We start from the raw sequence: 26,228 nt of genomic DNA, 5'->3' as shown, positions 1-26,228 counted from the left end.
TTAGACATGTTGAAGAGGAGGAGAATATGTGACCTTTAAACATCCTTGACATTGGTTGATCCGTCTGCCCCAAGAAAATCTAGATGCGATGGCCTGTAAAATAAAAAGGCTGAAAATGATTGTGCGTGATAATTTGTAATGATTAGCCAATCCCAGACATTGGGACTATATGTTTGTTTGGAAGCAGCCCCCAGTGTCTGTGTCTGTTACATCATAATTAAAACACGTTTGATCCCCCAGAACAACAGAAAGAGTGAGAAGCTCTGAATAAAGAAGAACACATTTATTGTGAATGCTTTTGCTTGATGACAGCCACACTGTGAAGTGATCGTGGTCATGTTCAGACAGGAAACAGATTTATTAGTGGTCTGTAGCTCACTAATAAAAACAGGAAACATCTTGTAGTATTGTTCTGTGGATAATGGATTCGTCCTTAAAGGAGACACGAGAAAAGACACAATTCAGTTTAGGATTCAAACTCAGAACTAATCCAACATTACGGTGTGATAATAAAGGATTTATACAGTGAAGAAAAAATTAAATTATAACTCCAAGTTTCTTCCCTTTTCTACGAAGGAGAATTAAAGTCACATTAAGGGGAACAAATCTGAGCTCTCCTGATTAAAGTTATGAATTCACGAGAATAAAGTCGTACATTTACGAGAATAAAGTCGTTCATTTACAAGAATAAAGTCATTCATTTCCAAGAATAAACTTGTACATTTACGAGAATAGTCATGCGAGATGAAAGTCTCTTAACCCAAATTAGGTGCACTTTCACGAGAATAAAGTTGTGAATTCAAAGTAATAAATATACGAGAATAAAGTCATAATTTTACGGGATTAAATCGTAATTGAAAGTTGTACATTTACAAGAATAAACTTGTACATTTACGAGAATAAAGTCGTACATTTACAAGAATAAACTTGTACATTTACGAGAATAAAGTCGTACATGTATGAGAATAAAGTTGTGAATTTACGAGAATAAAGTTGTAAATTTACAATAATAAAATCGTACATTTATGAGAGTAAAGTTGTGAATATAAAGTAATAAACATACAACCTAATTTTACGGGGTTAAATCGTAAATTGAAGGTCGTACATTTATGAGGATAGTCTTAAATTTAGTACATTTTAAAAGATTTACTAAATTTAAAAATGTAAATTTAAGATTTTATTTTCATAAATTATCAACTTTAATCTCATAAATTAATGACTTTACACTCGTATGTGTAAAGTACGACTTTATTACTGTAAATTAACGACTTTGATCGCTAAATTTTAGATTGTTTTTTTCTAACGTGGCCTTAATTCTCCGTCGTTCTTTTCTAACAGTGTGTGGGCGTCTCACAGCTGGATGTTGAGTTGATGGTTTTGAGTCCACGAGATTTGAGTCAGTTAATTAATCTTCTTTCAGTTCCAAACCAGGACGTCAAAGATCGTCAGTTATATTGTTTTCTTTTCTAAATTAAAGTAACTAAAATAAGTAAATAAATCAAACCAACAAGGCAAAAGAAAAGACGAACTGGAACACAGATTCTATCTACTCCCCCTCCCCTCAGGAGTTCCACTAATCCTCGCCCCTCTTACTTTCAGATCGGTGTGCTTTAATTAAGTTTCCCCTTTAAGGAAGTCCTGACTCTTTTGTTTCAGTGTTTTTCTTCTTAGCTTTCCCTGCAGGATACGCTGCTTTCAATGTTTTGTACGACTTCCATTTGGTTCCATAATGTGAGTCAGTCAATGCCGTTCAACACCTTTTCTTATCAACGGCTGACGTTCTAATACTCAAATTTATTCCCTACAGGCATGTTTTTAATCACACTAAAATGTTTTTGGCTGCAGAAAAATCTGATTTCAGGTAAAACGAGACATAAAGGTTAAAAACTGTGACAGTAACAATAATCTACTTTGACAAATTCAGGTTCTGTAAGAGACCGAGCTCAAACAAACATTTTATTAGAAAACGAAGAACATTAAAGCCAACATCAGGCAGGAGTGTTTTGATGCAGAATCCTCTGATGGACCTGAAAACAGCACAAAGACCTTGTATCAGACATCGACTCGGACACATCTCTTTTGCTTTTTAGAAAACAGCGTGCTGTTTTGAATTTGGTATCAAACCGTTTACTAATACAGCTCTCTGGATCACTTTATACATATTTAGTTTATCTCTAAGTGGAGTGATTTACCTTCCTTTGTTGAATCAATTGTTTTTTCAGTCACTAGTATAGGGGTAGATGGTTGTCATGGTTAAAGGCTTCAATTTCTTGATTTCAGGATTTTGTGAAATGTCGATGGAGGATTTCAACGAGGTAAATTTACTTCTGGGATCAGAGCCGCCAAAAAATAAAAGTGGGGGGTCGCTTTTGAGCTTTATTGTGATTGTAAATGTGGATATTTCAGCATTTAGGTTCTTTGTGTTTGGTGACGCCTCTGATTTCCATGAAGCGCTCTTTCATGATTTTCGTACTTTTCATCTGACCCTGAACTCAAATATTATTAAGACAAAAAGGCCCCCCCCCCGGGTTGTAACAGTCATACTTCTCAGAAGGTGCGGCTCAAACACACAAGTTGAACTATAATTTAAGAAGGTACACAGGAACATCTGGTAACGTGTATGTGAACCCCACACACAGAATCAGTCACATAGACCACGTCAGTATCACAGATCTAGACTCAGGTCGGGATGTGTGGGGGACTTTGTTTTGGTGACCCGGGACACAAAGTCAGTTGTTTGAAGCTCTCGTTCTACCCCGTTCCACCACCGAGGAGTCTAGATTCAGAGCTGCCCTCCATTCTGGATCCGACAGGCCACAGCTGTGATCAGAGCCGCTCCCTTCCCGCTCCCGTCCTCCGACTTGTGGAAAGTCACCTGACACTGCGGGGCCAGTTCCTGCAGAGTCTCCTGCATGATGCTGGAGAAGCTGAACAGACAAGAGAAGCAAGAGATTAAAACATGTCAGTGTTGATGTTTTTAGATTTGATCCACAAAGTCATGATGTCAGGATGGATGTGAGGTTCATCAAATGTTCCCAACATTTCAGGCTTCTTATCAATGTGTGGAAAACCGATGATACCCAAGTAGGGGTGTAAAGGTACACGTACTCGGACCGGACCGTTTCGGTACAGGGCTTTCGGATCGGTCCGCGTGCGTACACACGGAACAAAAGTGCTTTAATCTCTTTTCCCGCACGGACCACAAGGCGGAAGCACACCTCAGTGTGAAGGAAGGCTGTGGCCGCTGGTACGGGACACAACTTTTAGTTAGTAACTTGTAAAAAAGTCAAAACATAAACTGTGTAAACTGTGCAGATTACTAGTTCCTCGAGCCCTGTCTGTTTGGACAGTTGAATATAACCGGGATGGAGTTCTTTTTACAGACTTACTCTTAAGTTTCGTTTTCATTTTCAGCGATGATCCCGCTCCAGCAGCGCTGCGGCGCAAAAGGGGAGGGGGAGACACGTCTGTGTGGGAGCAGAACCTGCAGCTTGATAGAATGAACACCCTCCCTCCCCATTCCCACAATAATGGACAAAGAGACGTTGACAAGACGAGAGTAGTGTGCCGTCGTTGTTCAGCAGACATTGGGTACATCGCAGGCAACACGTCCAACTTATTAAAGCACTTGAAAAGGCACCATGCGAATGTAAACATCACTGTAACTAGGAAAAAACAGACAGCCTCTTGCTAGTAATCCTGAACGGGCCAAAGCCACAACAAATGCCACTGAAGTTCTTATATCAACAGAGGGAAATATTAATAGTTCTGTGATGAAACTATAAAGATAAGAAGATAAAGAGATAAAGATAAACTTTATTGATCCCCCGTGGGGGAAATTTGTGCATTACAGCAGCTCCAGAAAAACAGGGGACGGGAATACAATTATTAAAAATAAAAATAGAAGTTAAAATCAAATCAAACATATTTACATTCAGTTAAATAAAAAAATACAATAATGTAAAGTTACACAGTAACTCCAAAAAAAACTACAAAAAAGGTTTTGTTCTTAAAAAAACACACAGTGTGTAGCATGAGGTGGTGATGCTGTTAAAGAGTCTGATTAAACAGTCTGACTGCAGATGGGATGAAAGACCTGCGGTAGCGCTCTGTCTTGCAGGGTGGGTGTCTCAGTCTGCTGCTGAAGGAGCTGCTCAGGGCCCCCACAGTGTCATGCAGGGGGTGAGAGGGGTTGTCCATGATGGATGTCAGTTTCACTAGTATCCTCCTCTCACCCACCTCCTCTACAGAGTCCAGAGGACAGTCCAAGACAGAACTGGCCCTCCTGACCAGTCTGTTCAGTCTCTTCCTGTCTCTCTCTGTGCTCCCTCCTCCCCAACAGACCACTGCATAGAAAAGTACAGACGCCACCACAGTCTCATAAAAAGTCCGTAGCAGAGTCCTGCACACTCCAAAGGACCTCAGTCGTCTCAGCAGGTGTAGTCGACATTGGCCCTTCTTGTACAGGACGTCGGTGTTGTGTGACCAGTCCAGTTTATTGTTGAGGTGAACACCCAGGTATTTGTGCGTCTCCACCCTCTCAATGTCCAAGCCCTGGATGTTCACCGGTGCAGTCTGGGGTGACTTTCTGCGGAAGTCAATCACCATCTCCTTTGTCTTGCTGGCGTTGAGCTGAAGGTGGTTGAGCTCACTCCAGTCGACAAAGTCCATGATGACCTGCCTGTACTCCTGTTCGCTCCCCTTAGACACACACCCCACGATGGCTGTGTCATCGGAGAACTTCTGCAGGTGGCAGCTCCCAGAGTTGTAGCAGAAGTCCGAGGTGTACAGGGTGAAGAGAAAAGGGGAGAGAACTGTCCCCTGAGGGGCCCCTGTACTGCAGACCACCATGTCAGACTCACAGTCCTGAAGCCTCACGTACTGTGGTCTGTTGGTGAGGTAGTCCGTTGTCCATGCAGCCAGGTGACAGTCTACTCCCGCCCTTTCCCCCTGAGCAGTGCAGGCTGGATGGTGTTGAAGGCACTGGAGAAGTCAAAGAACATGACCCTCACAGTGCTGCCGGTGTTCTCCAGGTGAGTCCAGGATCTCTGCAGCAGGTAGATGACGGCGTCATCCACCCCGATGTTTGGCTGGTAGGCAAACTGCAGAGGATCCAGATTTGAAGTCACCAGGGGGCGGAGGTTGTTGAGGATGATCCTCTCCATGGTCTTCATCAGGTGAGAGGTGAGGGCCACAGGTCTGAAGTGGTTAGGCTCCCTGGGGTGAGATGTCTTTGGGACTGGCACCACGCAGGAAGTCTTCCACAGAGTGCAGAAGGACCTCACAGAGCTGGTCTGCACAGTCCTTCAGCTGAGTCTGGAGCTGATGCCGTCAGGACCTGTGGCCTTGATCTTCCTCAGCTGGTTTCTCACCAGATCAGCTGTTATGGAGAGGCCGTCGGAGGAGGAGGAAGAAGAGGAGGGGGTTGTTGGGGGGTCGTCTGAGGAGGAGGAGGAGGAGGAGGAGGAGGAGAGGGCTGTTGAGGGGGGTGGCAGGGTACTCAGGGTACTCAGGGTACTCAGATGGAGTGTCTGAGAAGCGGGCTGGTCTGCGCTCTGGTGGGTGGGGGTGGGGTTGGGAGCAGAATCAAATCTGTTGAAGAACAGATTCAGTTCATTTGCCCACTCCCTGTCTCCTGCTTCAGGGCCCCTCCCACGCCTTCTGCTGTGAGCTGAGATGTTATTCAGGCCCCTCCAGACAGATTTTTATGTTGTAAATGCTCCTCCATCTTTGCCCGGTAGCTGGCTTTCCCCTCCTTGATTTTTTTCTTGAGCTCCTTCTGCACCCTCCTCAGCTCCTCTCTATCTCCAGATCTAAAAACCCTCTTCTTTTCTTTGAGCAGGGTTTTCAGCTCAGGTGTCACCCAGGGTTTGTTGTTGGAGAAACACTGTATTTTTTTGGTGGGTACAGTGTTCTCAACACAGAAGTTTATGTAGTCTGTGATGCAGTGAGTTAAACCGTCGATGTCCTCCCCATGTGGGCTGCACAGCACCTCCCAGTCAGTGGTGTCGAAGCAGTCCTGCAGCACCTCAGTGGCCTCCTTAGACCACTTCTTCACATACCTGGTTGTGGGGGGTTGTTTTTTCACCATAGGTATGTAAATGAGCTGCAGTCTCACCAGGTTGTGGTCTGAGCGGCCCAGGGGGGGAGGGGTGATGATCTGTATGCATCCTTGGTGTTTGCATACAGTAAGTCCAAAGTTTTATTGTCCCTGGTATGGCAGTCAACATACTTAGTGAAAGTAAGCAGAGTGACAGACAGGGAAGCGTGGTTAAAATCTCCTGAGATGAGAACAAGAGACTGGGGGTGTGATGTCTGTAGCTGAGACACTACACTGTGGATGAGTTCACAGGCTGCAGCAGCGTCTGCCGAGGGGCAAGTAATGTGGCCGAATGCCTACAGCCAGCAGCTCCATATCCTTAGTGCAGCGCTGTTCTTTAACGGTGATGTGCCCAGAGTTACACCACCTCTCATTCACATACATAGCTATTCCCCCGCCTTTCTTCTTACCGCTCTCCCTCACGCTCCGAATGAGTTCATTCAGCCATGTCTCCGTGAACTGCATGATGCTACACTCCCGGTACTCCCTCTGAAGCCGGGTGAGCACCATCAGCTCCTCCATCTTATTAGGGAGAGATCTTACATTCACCATAATTAAAAACGGCACGGATGGTTTGTACTGTCTTTTCTTTTCCCGACACTTCACTCCGGCTCTGCATCCCCTTCTCTTCCTCCGTAGTTCTGCGGGGATGTCCGGTCTTTCGGCTGGATGTAACCGAGGTTGGCACAGCGCAACCAGCTGTTCACGGGTGTAAACAATGGAGCTGTGACTGAATGGGTCTCCCAAGGAAGTTTTAAAGGGTCCACATAGAAAGAAAAACAACAACAATACTCCAAAAAGAAGAATATCCATGTTTGCTGTTTGGAGTTGGAGTTACTCACGAAGTTACAGCAACAAAAAGTAAATATTAACAAAATAAACTAAAAAACAATAACGAGGGGGGTCGGAGCTGCCGTAACAAGCGGCCACCCAGAGCGGCGCCGGATACGGAAAAAGATACTGTCCCAGATGTGATTAGCTTTATTATGTGCTCAAAAGGGCATTCAAAAAAGTGTTGCCTTCATAAACTAAAAGGTGTCACTGTAATTAAAAATAAATATTTTTACATATAGGCTATATTAAAGACTTTATATCATTCTAAAATACTTTTAAAGATTTTTTTTGGCCTTTTTGTGCCTTTATTGGAGAGACAGGACAGTGGATAGAGTCAGAAATCAGAGAGAGAGAGAGAGAGAGAGAGAGAGAGAGAGTGGGGAATGATATGCGGGAAAGGAGCCACAGGCTAGACTCGAACCTGGGCCGCCCGCTTGGAGGACTACAGCCTCCATACATGGGGCACGCGCACTAAACACTGCGCCACCAGCGCCCCCATCAAATGTGTTTTTAAGCCTAAAATGAGAGTGCAGATTCACGTTGTGCAACACAGAAAGGAGCACAACAAGCATGGCCGGTGAAGACACACAGGAGGGGCTCCACATGCGCACACACACACACACACACACACACACACACACACACACACACACACACACACACACACACACACACACACACACACACACACACACACACACACACACACACACACACACACACACACACACACACACACACACACACACACACACACACACACACACACACACACACACACACACACACACACACACACACACACACACACACTGTTGGCACGTTCCCCCATCACGCCTTGGTCTCGACCTCCGATGGAGGATCAGGGGCGTAACGGCATGAATATATATTGCACATTGGAGGCATAACTGGTGTTAATATTCAGCATGTGACCGGTTATCTGTAACCACCATTTGTCATTGTCTTAATTGATTAATGACCTGCAACCTGAAACACAGCAGTATGGTACGTAGGGCTGCGGTGATCCAGGGTGGCTCGATCGCTCGTTATCCGGTGTTTATCAACCAATTAGGAGTCTGAAGTGACTCTCGTTCTTTGGGTTTAAGTTAATCGGCCTTTCAGCGAGACGTTTTCATATCACCAGTAGGTCATGTACCACAGTGTGGGAATCACTAATAAAAGTATGTTGAATGTACAATATGACATTTTATTGTTGTCTTTCATGGTGGCTGCCACGACATGTTTATCATTACCATGGAAACACTGGATGTTACGTCAAAGACCGCTGAATGAGGAAGCGTGAGCTGCTGCTGAAAGCTGCCGTACTGTTCCTGTATGTGCTGCTGTGATAAAAATGTCATGTAGATTATAGATTAGCTCGTCTGTAAACATATTCTCTTCCTCAGGTCAGTTTCACCCGGTTGTCATGACTACGGTCAACGCAGAGTTTGGCTGTGTCCGAAATCACTCCCACTCCATTTTGTAGTGCTGTCCGAATTCTGAGTGAGCATGGTCATACCCTATATAGTCCACTCAATGTATCCCACAATGCATTTTGAAAAGTAGTGTATGAGCGATGGTCACTATGCGAGCAATATATACCATCATGCATTGCGGTTCAAAAGATTTTTACGAGTGGAGAGTGGCGCTTGACTCGGCTGCTCTCAGACAGACCAGAGCGACCAGCATCATTAGAACTCATTAAAGTTCATATTCAGAGCGTTTTACTGAAATCTATGATCGGTTTTAATAAAGAGTAAAAGATCGTCAACTTTAGTGATGTTAGTTTGTCCTGATGATGATGACAGACGAGAAACCAGAGTCTGTGAGCATAAATAATTTAGTTTTGGTCTGAAAATATGTCTCGGTATGTAAAATTCAATATTTTATAAGTATTTATTATTTGTAAATGTTTCATGAAAACACACTCAGTATAATATGAGTTATCACTGAAATTCATGCTGTTATTTACAGTTGTTATTGATCCTAAGCTGCGCGTTTCAGTTGCACGACAACGATGACGTCACTGTCAGCGGCTGGCGAGTGAGCGAGTAGTGTCCGAAATGTTTTTTAATTTTGCTGAGTGAGTGCACTATATAGTCCACTGCATTAAACTCACTATATAGTGAATAGGGAGTAGGGAATGAGTGAGTGATTTCGGACACAGCCTTTGTTTTTATCAAGGATTGGGGGGGGGAGTAGAAGAGAGAATCACTCCCATGATTCCCCTCCAGCCTGGACGACATCATGTTTTGTTAATATTTTGATTGAGAGCCCCCTGGTGGTGGAGTTTACAAACTGTGCCTTTAAAGAATGTAGGAAGCTCGATAACGTCTCCGTATTCTTGATATGGATCTGACCCCCTCGTATGGTCCTGAAATGGACTCATCCATGACGATGATGAGAAACTGAAAAAACAAACAAACAAAAACATGATGTGTCCTTACTGAGGGTGGGTTTTGTAGAGGGTGCCATCCACTCCCACGGTGACGGAGAGCTGATTCAGGTTGCGGTTTTCCCGTATCTTGTCGACCACGGCAGCCAAACCCGCGCCACAGAGCTGAGCTGCGCGGCGCGCGACCACGCTGCACACCTCCTTCACCAGCACACTGTCGTCACACGTGGAGCTGGTGAGGCCCAGGTGCTGCAGGATAGAGCGCACCTGTCGCATCGCCAGGCGGTCCCTTTGAGATCAGAGAGGAGGAGAAAAGTTACAGCGACAAGCGCTCACCACAGGCTGTGAACGGGTGAACTGCTGCATCACACAGAGTATGATGAGAGTGAATTATCAACATAGCTCCTCAGTCATTGGACGATTCCTTCCTGTTCTCTCTTCAGGGTTACTTCACACCATTTCTCCTGAGCTGTGTGTCGACACCTCTCAGGTGTCACAGATTGATTTGATGGAGGCAATCAACAGAGAGTTGGCCGTCTCTCCTCCGTACAGGACTGTGTGATAGTTTGAATCCTGTGCTGTCTGTTTATGGTGGTGCTTGTTTGGTTCTGTGTTTGTGTATCTGTTGTTGAGTTTCATGTTTTTTTAAGGCATCTAGGGACGGCTGGCAAACTATAAATAATAAGGTTGTCCGATGTGTTCTTGGGCATGACACTAAATCTCAAGTTGCTCCCGCTCCTGGCAGCAGCGTGTGAATGTGTAAGCAGCCTCTACTCCTGTTGTAGTACTTAAAGTCAGGTGCATGTCTGGACTTGAGATTGGTCTTGAAACACCTTTTTGAAGGTCTTCTAAAGCATTTTTACTCGGTCTTGTCTCGGTCTCAGACTGGGCGGACTCTGGATTTTAAATTGAGACCGGTCAAGACCACCACTGACAGGCCACGCCATTACTGTGACTAGAAGGAAAACGCCTCTTTCTACATGAACAAATAACTTCAAGTCATTCAGAATTAGATTTTTACCCCCCGGTTACGGCCGCAACCTTCCCGGTGTAACGGCCTGCTGCTCACAAGACGATGATTTTTCAGTGATATTTATGATCATGTCTCAGTCTCGCCCTCCCCTCCCTTGGTCTTGACTCGGTCTCGATCCCTAACTGTAAATGGTAAATGGACTCGAGCTTGTATATTTATTTTTTAGTCTTCTGACTCTTCAAAGCTCTTTTACACCTACACATTCACACCCTGATGGTAGAGGCTGCTGAGTAAAGAGTCCATCAGTATTAACTCATCCATTCATACACATTCACACACTGATGGTAGAGGCTGCTGAGTAAAGAGTCCATCAGTATTAACTCATCCATTCATACACATTCACACACTGATGGTAGAGGCTGCTGAGTAAAGAGTCCATCAGTATTAACTCATCCATTCATACACATTCACACACTGATGGTAGAGGCTGCTGAGTAAAGACTCCATCAGTATTAACTCATCCATTCATACACATTCACACACTGATGGTAGAGGCTGCTGAGTAAAGAGTCCATCAGTATTAACTCATCCATTCATACACATTCACACACTGATGGTAGAGGCTGCTGAGTAAAGAGTCCATCAGTATTAACTCATCCATTCATACACATTCACACACTGCCGATGAAGCAGCGGGAGCAGCTTGGTGTCTTGCCCATGGACACATCGGACATGTGGCTGCAGGAGCTGGGGATCGAACCCAGACCTTCCGGTTGAGAGACGACTGACTCTACCACTGATCCACAGCCACCACTTGTCTTGGTCTTGATCGCTAAATGTCTCGGTCTTCTCTCGGTCTCGGGGCTCCCTGGTCTCGGGTATGTCCTGGTCTCAGTGTCCTGGTTTTGACTACAACACTAGCCTCTACCATCAGTGTGTGAATGTGTCTTAAAGGGTTAAGCCAAACCTTATCAGACGAGTGACATTAAAGACTAACAGCTGTGAAAAGAAACAAATGCTAAGACTCTTCATTGAGTTATTAAAATACATACAACTCAAACATTTAGTTCTCGATGATGAGATGGGTCTGGATGTGCGGAAACTTTGGGGTAAATTCAACTATAAAGATGTGAAATATTGTGTTATGTGTGTGTGCACACGTCTGCACACTTGTGGTAGGGAGGCCGAGATATTTACTTGTGTTGTGTATTTCCTAGTGGGGCGTCTGGATCCACAGACGGCGCCCCACAACCATCAGTTATGAGAGCTAACTTCTGCTTCCCTCTGTAATGTCTGTTAGGTGTGTGGCTGTTTTGAGTGACTGAAGCTGTGTGGTGAGGTTCCCTGAAACTAAAAGAAGTGCGTCACTCACCTCTCGATCTGAGAAAGGAACTTTGTCTCAAAGATTCCCCGCGTCTCGAGCCGCTTGGACAGTTTGCCTCTGAACAGCAAGCCCTTGGCGGTGTAATCTATGAGCACGTTCCTCACGATCTCGCCCAGGTACATGCCGCTGATCATCTTCTCATACCTGAAAAAAACACACAAAACAAACTGACCACACAGAAACTCAGCAGTAACATTTACAATACTGACACAGATAAAAACAATGAAGTGTCCTTCTTTTACATCACTGAGACTACAGGGAGACAATGAGGACGACTCTCTACGGGGGGCCTGAATGGATATCGATCACCATCACCATCAACTCGTTAAAGCTGACCGCCCGGGTACCAATAAATAAAACTCAGCTGCAGGAGGTCAGGTAACGTCTGTGCAGCACGCTCAGAGGAATCGAACAGCTGACTGTGTTTTGATTGAAAGCCCTATGTGGCTGATAGTCGGAGCTGTGCAGCCTCGTTGCTGTGGGGACGATGGCAGTAAGTCCACCAGTGGAACAGCAGACTCCTCTTCAATATGAGCCGGACGGCGTCGGCGAGTTTCTCTCCCCTCTCTGTGTTTACACTTAGAGCTATGTGTCCACTGTCTTGTTCTGCACACACTGTCAATGTTCTCTACCCTAATACCTCGACTCATTGTTTTGATTCCCATGATAATAAACACTCTTTTTTTTTTATGTTGCTTTAAAGAAGCTCTTACGATGTTAATGCCACTCAAACTGAAACTCGAGGTACCTGAAGAGATAAACTGACTCAAGAGGTCAGAACGCTGAAATGAAATCATAAAATCTGATCTGTTTCGGTTTTGCAGCAATTTTTTGTGAACTTTGCATCAAATTTGTCACAGGGCTGACATATAGAGACAGACAACCAGCCACACTCGCAATCTGACACTTGTTTGACCCGTAAAGTCCAGTTTGTTTGACTAGTGAGTGCTTGGTACACTTCCTCAGCCCTGGCACGCTTGGAGAGGTGTGCTTCAGTAAGTTACAATTCATGATGAGCACACAGGTAAACAACATGGACAACCTTCATTATGGAGAATTCCCACAATGTTCTGTGTGTATCTGACTAATATGACTCAAAATAAGCCTCAAAGTCAGTAAACTATCTGTCATGTTCTCTGTGCTGTTCTCCAAAGTGCGGACGCAGACTCAACCGTGCGTCCTTTTTTAAATTTTTGAGTCTGTCTGTCTTGTAAACTAAGAACGCTTCATGATCACATAAAGCCATTCATGATTCGTGATGTATAACAACATTATGAACCAGATGTAACCATGCTCAGGCCCGGTTAGTCCTGGAGCAGTGCGAGTTCAGACCAGAGGGGTAATGGGGAAGGGGGCAATTGTGCTTAAGCACGGTACAGGAAACAAGGCCTAGTGTGAGCGCTTTTTTTCTCATTAGCAGACATATAGGCCTACATAGTGCTGCGGCAGAAGCTTCTTTCCCGACTATTGTTTCAGTCCCCTAGCAAAGCACGCTGTTTCTTCTTGCTGCTGTGCGCCCTACCCTGCGGCGAGCTCAGCCCGCACCGCGCCCTATCTGAAAGGCCCCTTAAAGTCACCCATCTCATTCGTCACTGACTCTCGATACCGTGAATGTTAGTTAGTGAAGGTTGCTGGAATAAATCAGAGAGTTACACTGAATTTAATAAATTCTTCATTTTCTGTGATTCTGTTGCCATGACTACAGATTATGATATGACGAGAGGTTTTAACCTCATCAGCTCTCAAACACATCTCTCTGAATAGGCGGCCTTCGATATGAACGCTCCTTTAACCTTTGACCCTTCATTATAAATTATGTGAAGGGTGAGGCTCCTCTTTACCTTCACCTTGGTGATCTTTAGCCTCTCCCGGTTTGTACTGAATGTTTTCTCACCGTGTGATGCTTTTAAAAGTGATTTTTTTTTAGACGACCAGATTTCACACATCACAGAACAACCATGCCATACCTCTGTTTCCCGGGGTTGTTAGAGCTCTCGTCGACGATGCGGTCAAACTCGGTGCAAAAGTCATCAAGCTCGCCTTTTTCACCGAACGCTCCCCACTCCATGTTGACGCACATTCGACCGTCATCACCCTCCACCACTTCGACGTTCCTCATTTCCTCCATGTAGCAGGCGTTGGTCCCCGTGCCTTGGATCAACACGGGTGGGGAAGGTGTTACAAAGACATGCATGGACAAAGACTGGCTCGCAGAGGAGCGTAAGATGAAGGGCGAGCAGACTTACCTACAATGAGTCCCACCTCACATTGGGGGTCCTCATAGCTGCAGGTCATCATCGTCCCCACCGTGTCGTTTACCACCGCCACAAAGTTCAGGTCAAACTCCTGGAAGCAGCGACAACAAACTTATATTTCCAATTAAAACCTTTACATATGAGGCAATTCTTGGTCTGCTCCCACACTTTCTAAAGCTGTTTTCACATCTGCACTCCTGAAAATATAACAATTCACACAATTCACACATGGCTGCTCACAGCTGGAGACTATTGTCACAGAGTGTGTGTGAGTGTGTGTGTGTGTGTGTGTGTGTGCTAATACTGAATACAAATTAACCCAAAAGGAAAAGTTAAATCCTCCATTATCTAGAAAAAAATGAAAGGATTTGCAGTTAACAAATATTCATGAGGTGAAAGCCTGGGTAGGGTACACCCCTCCATTGCTTCATCTACTGACTCCTAAATGGTTTCCCTCTTGTAATGTAAACTTGAGTGTTCCGGTCTCCCTTTGGAAAAGAGGAGATTAACAACTTGAATTGTGTATGTGTGAAGGTATCATCAATCCTAGATGGTCTACTTGATCTCTGGACAGATCCCCTTCACCCTGTTTGTATTATTTCACTTTGTTTAATTGATGTTTAAATGAAGCATCTTTTTCTTCTTAACCCTCTGGCATCATTATGGACATTTTTGTCCATTTGGTCAAATTTTACCTCTTCATCTGGCCATCATTTTGTCTGTGTTAGTGCATTTTTTTTTTTAAATAGATCAATAGAACACTGGGAAACAAATCTACTACCCTCTTAAGTCACTAAGGACAAAAATGTCCACTTCCAAAAAACTGCTATAAAAATAGAACAGATTGATATTTTTTTTTTGCATAAATCTCTTAAACAACTCCAGCCCTGCTCGAAAATATCAAATATTGAATAATTATCAGGAATTTAACCCTTTAAATGCCAGAATCAAACTGGCATTTAAAGGGTTAAATTCCTAAAAATGATTGAATGTTTGGTAGTTTTGAGCAGGACTGAAGTTGTTTAAGAGATGAATGCAGAAAAAAGTAGAAAAAAATATAAATCTGTTCTATTTTTACATCAGTTTTTTGTCATGGACATTTTTGTCCTTAGTGACTTAAGAGAGTAGTAAATCAAACTGATGCCTGAGGGTTAAAGTCAACAGAAGCTTCTTCATGAAATCCTCAGCGTGTGTTTTGTAGTGTATGTCCTGTTTATTTATTAATATTAAAACCCTAAAAAGATCCCGCATTGTTTGACCTTCTTTTTCTTCCTGTATAAGCTGAGGACGCCGCCCACCAGATGGTTGAAAAGGCCATCTTCAAACAGCTGTTAGAAGACTTACAACACCTGACAACACAATCACTCACAGGCAGTGATTCTGACTTGTACTGACCTGTCGGCGGCGGACGGCGTCTTTCAGTAATACAATGACATCCTGGCCCTCACAGCCGCTGGCCTTGAAGCCCTTTGTCCACTTGAGGAGAATGCCCTGGGAGAGAATGGACAGCGGTGATTATGTGATTCAGCGTACCAAACATACCAGCGTTTGACCGAGGTGAAGGTCGGAGCAGAAGCTTACTGTGAAGAGCGATCACTGTATTTTCTATCTAAATGTTGTTCATCATATCATTGTGGAAGAGAACACTTTGCCACAGTTATACACAAAGAGTCGTTGTGCTCTTCTGGTGAACATGAGTCAGTGATTGTTCGCTTTGCAGACGTGATCAACAACACATTTCACAAATGTACATGTCCACTCCACTTTCAGTCCGAGTAAAGAAACACAAAGTAGGCATTTTAATGTTGTGATCCAACAGAAGACTGAGTTATTAACCAACAGGGTCAATTTTGAGGGAAAACATTTATTAAAGAAACCCCTCAAAAAAAGTTTGGAAATGTTATTTTGCCCCTTTAATAATATTATTTTTGGCACATTTTTTTTGGTGGCTACCCACACATTTAGCTGTGTTGCTCATTCCATAAATGCACGAGCCTTAAAAGTTATACCTCGTTGTAAAGGGGACTAATCAGGTTTTCCAACAATATATAATACAACACCAATAAATAATATTAAACGGGCAAAATGAGGAGTACAGACACAGATACAGCCTGTTCTGAGCAGGGCTGAAATAGAGGGGGTTATAGACATGATCAAATACAGGATCAGAGTGGATTTAGAACAAGAAACTTCACACACATGTTTTGAGGAGCTCTGAGACTTATTTAAACTGGATGAAGGTGAGGATATGTGACCTTTAATATCATCCAATATCAATATCAGACCTCTGGGTGATAATGAAACAAACGTTACCTGATCCAGTTTGCTTTGATGACATGGGAAGGAGAATGTAAATCCCAGAGGGAGGGATGCCCCTTTCATGCCCATGTACTCCAGAAAGTCTGCGATGCAGCTCACAATGTGGTCGAAAAGCTGAGTGAGGGAAAATGCACAAAATGCACATCAGGATTAAAAACAACGTAATGTCTCTTAATGAGTCATGTTATAAGAAAAGGTATGCTAAGTAACATATGTGAGGTACTTCAGTGAGAGATTGAATATATGTCACGATATGAAGACAGTAATGTGAATATTCTACAGACAAAAACTTTGCACATGTCAAGTTAAAACAGTTTATATTTTTGTAAACTGTGAGCAGTGCATTGTGGGTTGAATTTGGTTGTCTGTAAACGATGTCATATAGGGTTTGCAGAGCGTGGCTAACATTAGCATTGCTAACAGCACCAGCCTTCAGTCGTCCTTACAGGCTAACGTGCTGATGTGTGGTTACACATCGCTCCGCTCGATATGCCAGTCTAACCCGACGCAGCCGACAAATTACTTTATCTCCATTTTATAAATCAAAACTGCACCGTGCTACAGGATGCCATTCTTCCACTCTCTTTATTTTTTGTTTCAGGTCATGCTGCAGAATTTGAGCCATTTTTTAAAATTCAACTTTGAACAAATGTAGAATATAAAACCTTATGTTCAAACACATTCGACCCCCCTTCCCCTCCCCCACACTGAAGACACAAAACATTTTACTTAACTTTAGCGTTGCAATAATGAGCCTCAAACCAAACAGCCTGTTGACAATCCAAGAGGACAGATTTATTTTTTTATATTCTTCCCCAGAGACATGAGACTATTAACTTGTTTGGGATCGAGTGCAGCTCTGTATTTATTCACAATACCACCTGCTGAAGAGAACGACCATTCAGAGCGTACAGAGGTTTGTGGTACACTCAGATATTTGGAGCTAGCTTGGAGAGTTGCCGGTTTGTAGCGATCCCGTGTCTCTCCACCAAAACAATGAGCTGCTGTCTGCAGAGAGACGAGTCTCCCTCGTGTAAGCTTGCACTTCCTGAATCGCGTGCCCGTTGCTTTTTGCCTCAACATTACAGTCGTCATTTACTGAGGTCAAGAGTTCATGCAATGGTCAAGTTACACTGAGGGCACCCTCTGCTGGATCAAACTGTAAACTACTTTGGACAGCCTGGTGCGCAGATTGACTGAGTCGGGTATGGCTGCATCCTGTCGCTCTCTCGTCTCATGTGCTCTGGCGCCACCGCTCTTCCAGAAATTTACAACGGCAAGAAGCAGTTTATGAACTTGCGCATTAATTAATATTTACAGTCTATGATTAATTCAAACATTACCACCGCACCAAAAGAAGACAAGAGTGTAGAAGACGGTGAGGAAGATGGAGTCACGCGGCCGAGGTTTACAAGAAGCCCAAATGAATGAATGAATGAAAAGACGTTCAAATAAGTCACGCAGAGGGGAGAGTTAGATCGCCGTTTTTTTTCAACAGCTGAACCGACGCTGCTGATTGAGCTGTGTGTTTATATATAACTCAAAAAGCACATATACATGTAGAATGGAGAAATTGCTTATTTTGTACTTCGTCTTGAATGTATAAGCACCTAGTATGTTTGCAATATATCACATGTACACTACAGATATTTTTATTTCCGGAGCTTTATGTTGAAAATTAGAAGCTCGGGAGGATCGGCTAAAGGCATCCAGACGAGAGCACACAGACGAGAGAGCGCCAGGATGCAGCCATACAGTCTTGGAGTGACTGTATATTTTTAATTTGAAAGTTTCATTACAGTTTGAATGTGAACTTTCTCCCCAAGGCTCGAATGAATGTTAGAACTTCAAATAAAAAATGACGACCCTCGAGCCGGATGGCAGCAGCCACAACATTTGACAGGCTTTGAATCCTACCGAGTCCACCGTGCATCATATGTGGAAGACACCTTAATTTCAGATTTGGTAAATTCTTGTGGTGTTCTTGAACCCTGATAGATATTTCACCTCTTCCCCGGTGCTCTGCATGGTCTCCTGGGGGATGCTGTAGATCTTTTGCTGCATGTCCACGGTGTGTTTTTTTCCACTTTTCAAATGCACCAGCAACACCCGAAAGCTGGATCCACCAAGATCCAAGGCCAAGAAATCGCCGTGCTCTAAGGGGGGGCAAAAAAACAACAACAACTAGAATCCTGAACACATTCATGAAACACGTACAGAATATATAACACATATTTCATCAACGAGCAAGTGGAAGGTGTGAGTCTCCTGAGGCTACCTGTTCCATCGGGTGTGGATCTCACATAGGTGGGAAGCATCTTAAGACTAGTCTGGTCACGCATTTGCCTCAACAGACCTCGCACCATCTCTGCACTCAGTCGCTTCTTCACCTCCAGGAGCTGCTCGTGGCTCAAACGCAGGGTGTCGAGTATGCTCTGACGCTCGGCGTTTTGAGCAGCGAGACGATAGGCCACCGCCGTTACCATGGCGGCACCTTTCCCACTGCCGCACTGAGATGTCAAGAAACGCACGTCACAGTCCGGCACGAGTCGCCGCACCATCTTGTGGAGCCTACGGGAAAACCTGAAATAGAAGGACGGTGCATTGAGTCATATCGGGGTGGTTTGTTTTCTCGCTCAGCTTATTTACAGCTGCGAGAAATGACCTGCGGTGTCAAAGCGATTTGAGGAGTCATAAGACTAGAAAAGAAATATACAAACTCAAGTACATTTACCGTTTAAGAAAGCCTGAACCAGTACTGCGCTGGTCCTAACATGAGATGATCATCTTTTATTTCAAATAAATAAACGAATCCTTCAGTCACAATGACTAATTTCTCCCCTTCCTTGTGTAAAGTCACACATGTTGGCAATTCAAAAAAACACAGCTGTTTGGTCAGCGCTGACCATCTGATTCAGGGAGGATGACTGTTTTCTCCTTAAGCTAACCTGAAGCTAACCACATAGCGCTTTGAAACAGTAGCTTCTCCCTGCTGCTTGACAGTAATTGACTGTGCTGTGTTGAATCTGTCATGATAACTCTGCCTCAGTCGTTGGTTACCTTTACCTTCTTGACCTACTTTTGAACCACTTTGTTCCTGACGGGATAATCTGTGTGTCTCTTTCATCCCCCTGACTCTGTGGCTCAGTTGGTAGAGTCGGTCGTCTCCTAACTGGAAGGTCCAGGGTTCGATCCCCAGCTCCTGCAGCCACGTGTCTGATGTGTCCTTGGGTAAGACACTTAACCCCAAGTTGCTCCCGCTGCTTCATCAGCGGTGAAAGAATCAGGACAGAGACACAGTAGGCTGCATGAGGAGAACTCTAAATCTAAATAAAATGTGTTAAAATAATTTAAAGTATGATCGATGTCTGATTGCGGACCTCCCGTGGCTGCTTGCCGTCTCACGTCTGGACTCCATCAGTGACAATTTCTGCAGCCATGGGTCTAAAATGTCCTCTAAAAATGTGGCCTTCAACACGCAGCTTATGAGCACAATCTGACATAAGTGACGCTGCAGTGGTTGTCTCAGCTGTGTATTGAGCTCTCACACACATTTACACCGTTGAGTTTGTGAGTCACACAAAGACATGACCAAGAGGTCGGGAGCACTTACTCTGCGTGGTTTTTGTAAACGGAGCCATCCACTCCGATCGTGGCGCGCAGCTTCTCCGCCGCTTTGTTATCGCGGATCTGCCTCAGCAATGCCACGAGAGACGCCGCACACAAGTGTGCAGCCCGTGTGGATACTATCTGACACACCCTCTGTGTGGCGATGCAGTCCTTGACCGACGGGTCCAGGCCCAGGCCTCGAAGCACCTCTTCAGCACTCAAAAGACCTTCTTCATCCCTGCAGAGAGAGCGGAAAGTGATCCTTCAGTAACGGTGATTTTCAGATGAATAATGAGCATGTTGCTGTTGTGGCTAATAATGACAGCTTCTCTGCTAAGCTCTGGAACTAAGGGCTGGTTTAAATATAGAATTGAAGTTTCTACTGTTAAGTGTCTATTCAATAAAGAAGAAACAATAACCCTTTCTGATCACTTCAATGTCACATATTATTCAAAATTCACTTCACCATGTTTCTCTAACTCTAACATGTGTCTCTATTCTGTCTACAAACCCCCCAATGATGAGAAAAGTCCATCCTCTCCGTCTTTCGCCTGCTCCACTTTTCAGAAAATGTGTGCTCAAACAGGCTGTTCGGAGATTTTCCCTTCATGACATCACAAAGGGCAGTAGCCCCTCCCCCAGGTGGGTGACACTCCCACAGCTAGGTGTTTGTTCTGCCCTCTGAGTCTGCCTTCTCACCGTAAACAATAGGACATGGAGCGAGAAAGACAGAGTACACCCAAGTCCTTCCAGAGAGGGGGCGTGGTCAGACACAGCTAATTTACATAATTAAAGGTACAGACACAGAAACAGCCTGTTTTGAGCAGGGCTGAAATAGAGGGGTTTATAGACATGATCAAATACAGGATCAGAGTGGATTTAGAACAAGAAACTTCACACACATGTTTTGAGGAGCTCTGACACTTATTTAAACTGGTTGAAGAGGAGGAGGATATGTGACCTATAAGTCTCACCCTCTCAGGGATGTTAATGGAGAAACAAAACATGCATTAAAACACATTATCTGCACAATCATCTGAAAATGAATGTATTCGAGCTGGTTCAGCAGGTTAGTGTGTAAACAGTGCAACATGACTCTCAGTACCAGCAGGAACAGCAAGAATTCACTGATGAACCAGATAAGACAGTTTTAGGTGCAATGCTGTCTTTGCATAGCAGACAGAGAGCGTTCGTGCTGTAATGTGGTCTCATTGATCCTAGGGACACAACGACAGGTCAAAGTGAAATCTTGTTGTACTGTATGGAGGTCTTTAAAGCCTTACATAGATCTGTTTGAAGAGGATACTCACTCTCTTCAGCCCACAATACCACCACTGTCACTTAAACTGAGGCCTCGTCCACACATAGGCGGGTATTTTTTTAAACTTTCTCTGTTTAAAAAAAGACTCTTGCACCACTCACTAGGTTCTAGAAAACATCTTCATCCACATAAAAACACGACAACACACTGTTACAGCTGCTCTCATTTTCTCAACTCTCCACTTGACATCATAGTGGGAGAGCTACTGTGTATGTATGTGCTAGCATGTAAAAAGTCCAGTTAGCATAGTTAGCACCAGCGCTAGTTTGGCTACATCCGCAATCGCACTAGAGATGTACTGAGAGTCATGTTGCATTGTTTACACACTAACCTGCTGAACCAGCTCATGTAAACAAAAGAGACAGCGTCATAAAATGATGTCAAACGGAGGAGAAACCGGTCTACATCATTTTGCAGATTATTGTACTGTTTTACTAATCCAGATATTGTGCAAGTGGTCTTACTGTGCGCATTGTTGATGTACGTGCATGTTGAAAATGTCTCAATAAATAATATACAAAAAACGGAGGAGAAACCGGAGCACAGCATGAAGTTACAAGAACAAAACTATGTTTTCTCCGTCTACACAGAAACACCTTAAACTGAATTTCTGAAAATATTCATCCTGGAAGGAGTTTTCAAAACGCACAGAGATACTTTATCAAAAATACCTGTCTACATGTGGACGGTGCCTGAGTTCCCCAAACACACTCTTATACACACATACTTGTCGGTGTCGATGGTGTAGATGTAGTTGGTTTTGAAGCGCCCGGTTGTGAGGAGCTGTGCTGTCGTCTTTCCTTGAAACAGCAGCTTCTCTTTGGTCATCCTCACCAGGACGAGACGCACCATTTCCCCCATGTACATGCCGCTGATCATCTTCTCAAACCTGCTCGCAGAGATGAAAGAAAAAAGACGGATCAAATCTTTCATCACATACGTTTTAAATAAAAATAAATCCACTCCTGACATTTCATCAGAATCAATCCACACAGGAGAACTCAAAGGGCACAGAGCCGTTCTTTTCCTTTAATGATCATTTCTCTGATGATGCATCGACCCGACACTCGCAGAGAGTGAGTCCAAACTCCGCACTGGAGAATGTTATCAATACATGTTTCCCTTTGGATTGATCCTGAACATATGTGGTCATCTTTACTGTTTGAATATCAATAACTGCATTACAGTTCTTAATTAACTCTCACTGTGCACGGCCTGAAAATATCAGGAGGTCTGCCCCTGAAATCCTCCTGACCTGGTTGTCCACACATGCACCTCACAGTGGGAGACTCACTATCCCTGTCAGACAGGAGGGGGGGTCCTCTATACTACACTATAATGAGAATATTTGTTTTTCAATGCTACGTGTAGTTGAAGAGAATCTCAATGTGAACTAAAGAGTGGAGAAGAACATACTGGAGAACAGGAAACATAATGCAGCAGGTTCATTAGAGCACAGAGATGGTAGAGGTGGCGTGCAGACAGTCTATGGTCGTGCAGCGATCACAGGGAATAAACGTCACCACCCCCTCCCACTGGCTCCAGGTGAATTCTCCTGATTATATCCCGCTGTGTTCTCACATCAGCTCACTCTGACTTTCTGCAGAATGAATACGAGGAGGCTGGAGGAGACACTCCGGGATAAAGTGTGAGTGAAAAATGTGTCTGTTTGTGTTCACACATGCAGCTCCGACAAAAAAATATCAGGAGTTTGTGCGGGACGGCCGGCTCCTCCCCTTGTGTATAAAAGCTGTTTTAGTCAAGGACTAGAAAGAAGAAGAAGAAGAACATACTCACTGATTATTTGAATGTTAGTAAGCATTTTTAGATGAAGGTCATTCTGTGTCTGTTTACATGAAATGTGAAGCTCCGAGCTAACTTAAGAGCGCTAACATTAGCATGCTAACACAACGATGCAGGACACAGGTGATTACAGCTCGAGCAAAGGACAATTTTGTCCGCTGCTTGAACTTAATTATGGTGAGTTCTAATTTCTAACTCCGTCATGTGAACACGAGTGGAGAGGGGTCGGAGGTGTGTCTCTGTAGGAAAGCGGAGGCTTCAGTATGGAGGAGGTGTGGCCAAACAGAAGTTTGTATTGGTTTCATGCTGCGTGCTCAAGGGCGACATCTCCCTTTAAATACCAGATACGTTAATTAATCTGGGAGATTTTGTGCTTTCTAAAGAGAAAGCTTGCACGTAGAGTGTATGAAGGCATGGTGGAAGTAAGTCTTAATAGTTAGTTAGAGAGAGAGAGAGAGAGAGAGCGAGTCAAGTAAGTGACATAATAACTGTGAAAAATGTCTTGACTGAACATTAAGTGCTTCAATTGTGAGTGGATGGATTTTTAAATAGAATCTGGACTCTGAATGCTTCGTCCTCGTCTTTTGTAGAACGAAACAGATGTTTCGTAAAGGAGCGCTCTTGAATTCCGACATGAAACAAACTTCACATTCACAGAATACAGGAGCCGGATATTATCTAAATGTTTTCAGGAGTGCAGAGTACAGGTTGATACGGGCCTGTAAAAAGCTTTGACTGAAGGACGCTATATGACAGATGATCTCAGTCACTTACAGCTGCTTTCCAGGGTTCAAAGAGCCAGCGTCTATTTCACGGTCGATATCAGTGCGCAGGTCCTCCAAGGCGCCGTCATCTCCAAACGCCCCCCACTCCGTGTTCACACACATCCGCCCCTCGTCACCGTCCAGCAGCTCAAGATTTCTCATCTGCTCCATGTAACAGGCGTTGGTCCCGGTTCCTTTGGGGAAGAATTTAAAGCACAATAATTAATGAATACTCAGCCAGATTTACACACAATTTCCTCATAGTTCATGCACGCCACATTTCGTTTGACGCCGCACAAACTCTAGTCAATGCTCCTGTTTCCACAGAGCCACTACGCTCTGCTCAGTTTCAAAAATGTGCAAGTCTATTTTCGATACAGAGTACGCTGCAAGCACGCGTGAAGCTGGACAGAGAAGATCGAGCTGGACAGGAAGTCAGACATGGGTCAATTTCAAAATAAAAGACTCACGACCTTCATCAACACTGACGCCAAAAACAGGCACCGAATGAACAAACAAATCGTCCTCAGAAAGACAAAGCAACATGTTGTTTGCACGTTTTTCTCTTAATTCATGTGTGATCTTGTAGTTCTCATGTGATTTTGTAGTTCTCCTGTGGTTAGAGTACAGCTGATCATGGCTGTGCACTTTGGAAACATACCCAGTGGGGCAGGGCGTGCGCCTTTGAACGGAGCATAACCATGGTGCTGACAGAACGTGGCCGACCGTACTATGTGGAAATTGTGAGTTTCTGTAGCATCAATTGGTGATATTTTACGATGTCAAGCTGTCACCCTCTCTGTTGACGGCATCTCATGGGAGAGGGTGACTCACCAACAAACCTCCTTTAGTTTAAGCACCAATATGTGAGTGGTGGTCCAAGAGAGGAAACAGGTAATAAAACAATAATAACTTAACCCTCTTCAGAGAGAAAAGGAGCACACTGTGCTTCCTAGGGAGTCTTTGAGTGTAAGTAGCAGACTACTGTCTATCAGTCTATCAGTCTCCAATAAGCTCTAACCCACTGCTCTTAGAGGCTTAGAGCTGTTATGAAGGTCAGATGTGACCTGTGAATCTGGTTTGTATGGTAGTGATGTAGTCAAGACCACACTAACCCAGATCAAGACATACCTGAGACCAGAGTGCTCTTGACAAGACCAAGACCTTTAGGGATCGAGACCGAGTCAAGACCAAGAGTAAGATCTTTAGGGATCAAGACCTAGTCAAGACCAAGACCTTTAGGGATCGAGACCGAGTCAAGACCAAGACTAAGACCTTTAGGGATCAAGACCAAGTCAAGACCAAGACCAAGACCTTTAGGGATAGAGACCGAGTCAAGACCGAGACCAAGACCTTTAGGGATCGAGACCGAGTCAAGACCAAGACTAAGACCTTTGAGGATCGAGACCGAGTCAAGGTCAAGACCAAGACCTTTAGGGATCGAGACCTAATCAAGACCAAGACCTAGACCTTTAGGGATCGAGACCGAGTCAAGACCAAGACCTTTAGGGCTCGAGACCGAGTCAAGACCAAGACCTTTAGGGATCGAGACCGAGTCAAGACCAAGACCTTTAGGGATCGAGACCGAGTCAAGACCAAGACTAAGACCTTTAGGTTATTCGGGATGTAACGCCCTGTCTCCAACTGGAGATGCTACGTTTTTCTGTCAGTGGCTCTGAGAAAAGTTTTTTTAAGACCTGGGAACCCTTGTTGTCCTACTTCCATTATACCCAAAGCTTGAAGTGTCTTTTGATTTGGCCCTTGACAAATCCTAGTCTTTGTGCCTCCGTAATTATCCAGAAACGTCTGTGGGATGATGGGTGGGGGCGGGGTGGATGGTAAGGAAGGGTACTACATGAACTATTACTGCCACAGGATTCTGTTTATTTGTATCGCTCTGTACCTTACTGTTTCCTGCCAGCCCAATGTCTCTTTTTATTTTTTTATTTTTTTATTGTTTGTTAAAGAAATATCTTTAGCGACCTCCATCCCTCGCTGTCACTGCTGCCCTGTGCCTTCTTTTAGTTCCTGGGTAGGATCCATAAAAAAGCATTAAAAGCAGAACACATGACAGCTCCTTGATGAACAGCCTGGCTGAAGGAAAGGTACCACAGGAGGTGTCCTTAGTGTTGACAGATGGGAGAGAGCAACAGAATCCAGTGTGTAGAACTGAATGTGCAGGGACTTTAGATTTTGGGTTGATGAGATACTGAAAAAGATGAAACAGTATGTCTGACTGCTAGTGCTTCCAGTTCTTCTTTTGGTTGAGTTAAAATCAACCGTTCATCTTGGTTTGCCATTTTTGCTAGTCAAAACAAGGAGAGTAGTCCTTCTTCTTCTTCTTTGGGAAGGAAGTGGTAAAGTCGTAAGGCCCGCCTATTGATTGATGTGATTGGCTGCCAGTGTGACATTGACAAGCTGTGCGACTCTGTGCGACTCGGGCTGAGAGTATTTTTACTGTTACTGTTGGT

General features: G+C 44.2%; 1 protein-coding gene across 1 annotated transcript in view; it reads right to left on the bottom strand.

The window, feature by feature from the left end:
* Window positions 1-272: 272 nt before the first annotated feature.
* The window catches only part of hk2 (hexokinase 2), a 37,129-nt gene continuing 11,173 nt past the window's right edge, over window positions 273-26,228 (bottom strand). Inside the window, exons 7-18 of the mRNA XM_061037268.1 lie at window positions 23,768-23,951; window positions 21,918-22,079; window positions 19,874-20,107; window positions 18,539-18,843; window positions 18,268-18,416; window positions 16,255-16,374; window positions 15,337-15,432; window positions 13,933-14,032; window positions 13,654-13,837; window positions 11,675-11,830; window positions 9,382-9,618; window positions 273-2,927 (exon numbers count right to left, since the gene is read on the bottom strand). Of these exons, the coding sequence (XP_060893251.1) occupies window positions 2,783-2,927; window positions 9,382-9,618; window positions 11,675-11,830; window positions 13,654-13,837; window positions 13,933-14,032; window positions 15,337-15,432; window positions 16,255-16,374; window positions 18,268-18,416; window positions 18,539-18,843; window positions 19,874-20,107; window positions 21,918-22,079; window positions 23,768-23,951 (2,072 nt within the window). The 3' untranslated portion in view covers window positions 273-2,782. The remainder of the gene's footprint in view (window positions 2,928-9,381; window positions 9,619-11,674; window positions 11,831-13,653; window positions 13,838-13,932; window positions 14,033-15,336; window positions 15,433-16,254; window positions 16,375-18,267; window positions 18,417-18,538; window positions 18,844-19,873; window positions 20,108-21,917; window positions 22,080-23,767; window positions 23,952-26,228) is intronic.

This window comes from Labrus mixtus, chromosome 5 (genome assembly GCF_963584025.1).
Source record: "Labrus mixtus chromosome 5, fLabMix1.1, whole genome shotgun sequence".
NCBI classification, from domain to species: domain Eukaryota; kingdom Metazoa; phylum Chordata; class Actinopteri; order Labriformes; family Labridae; genus Labrus; species Labrus mixtus.
The sequence above is the reverse complement of the archived record's forward strand: the minus strand, read 5'-3'. Positions and strand labels throughout refer to the sequence as shown.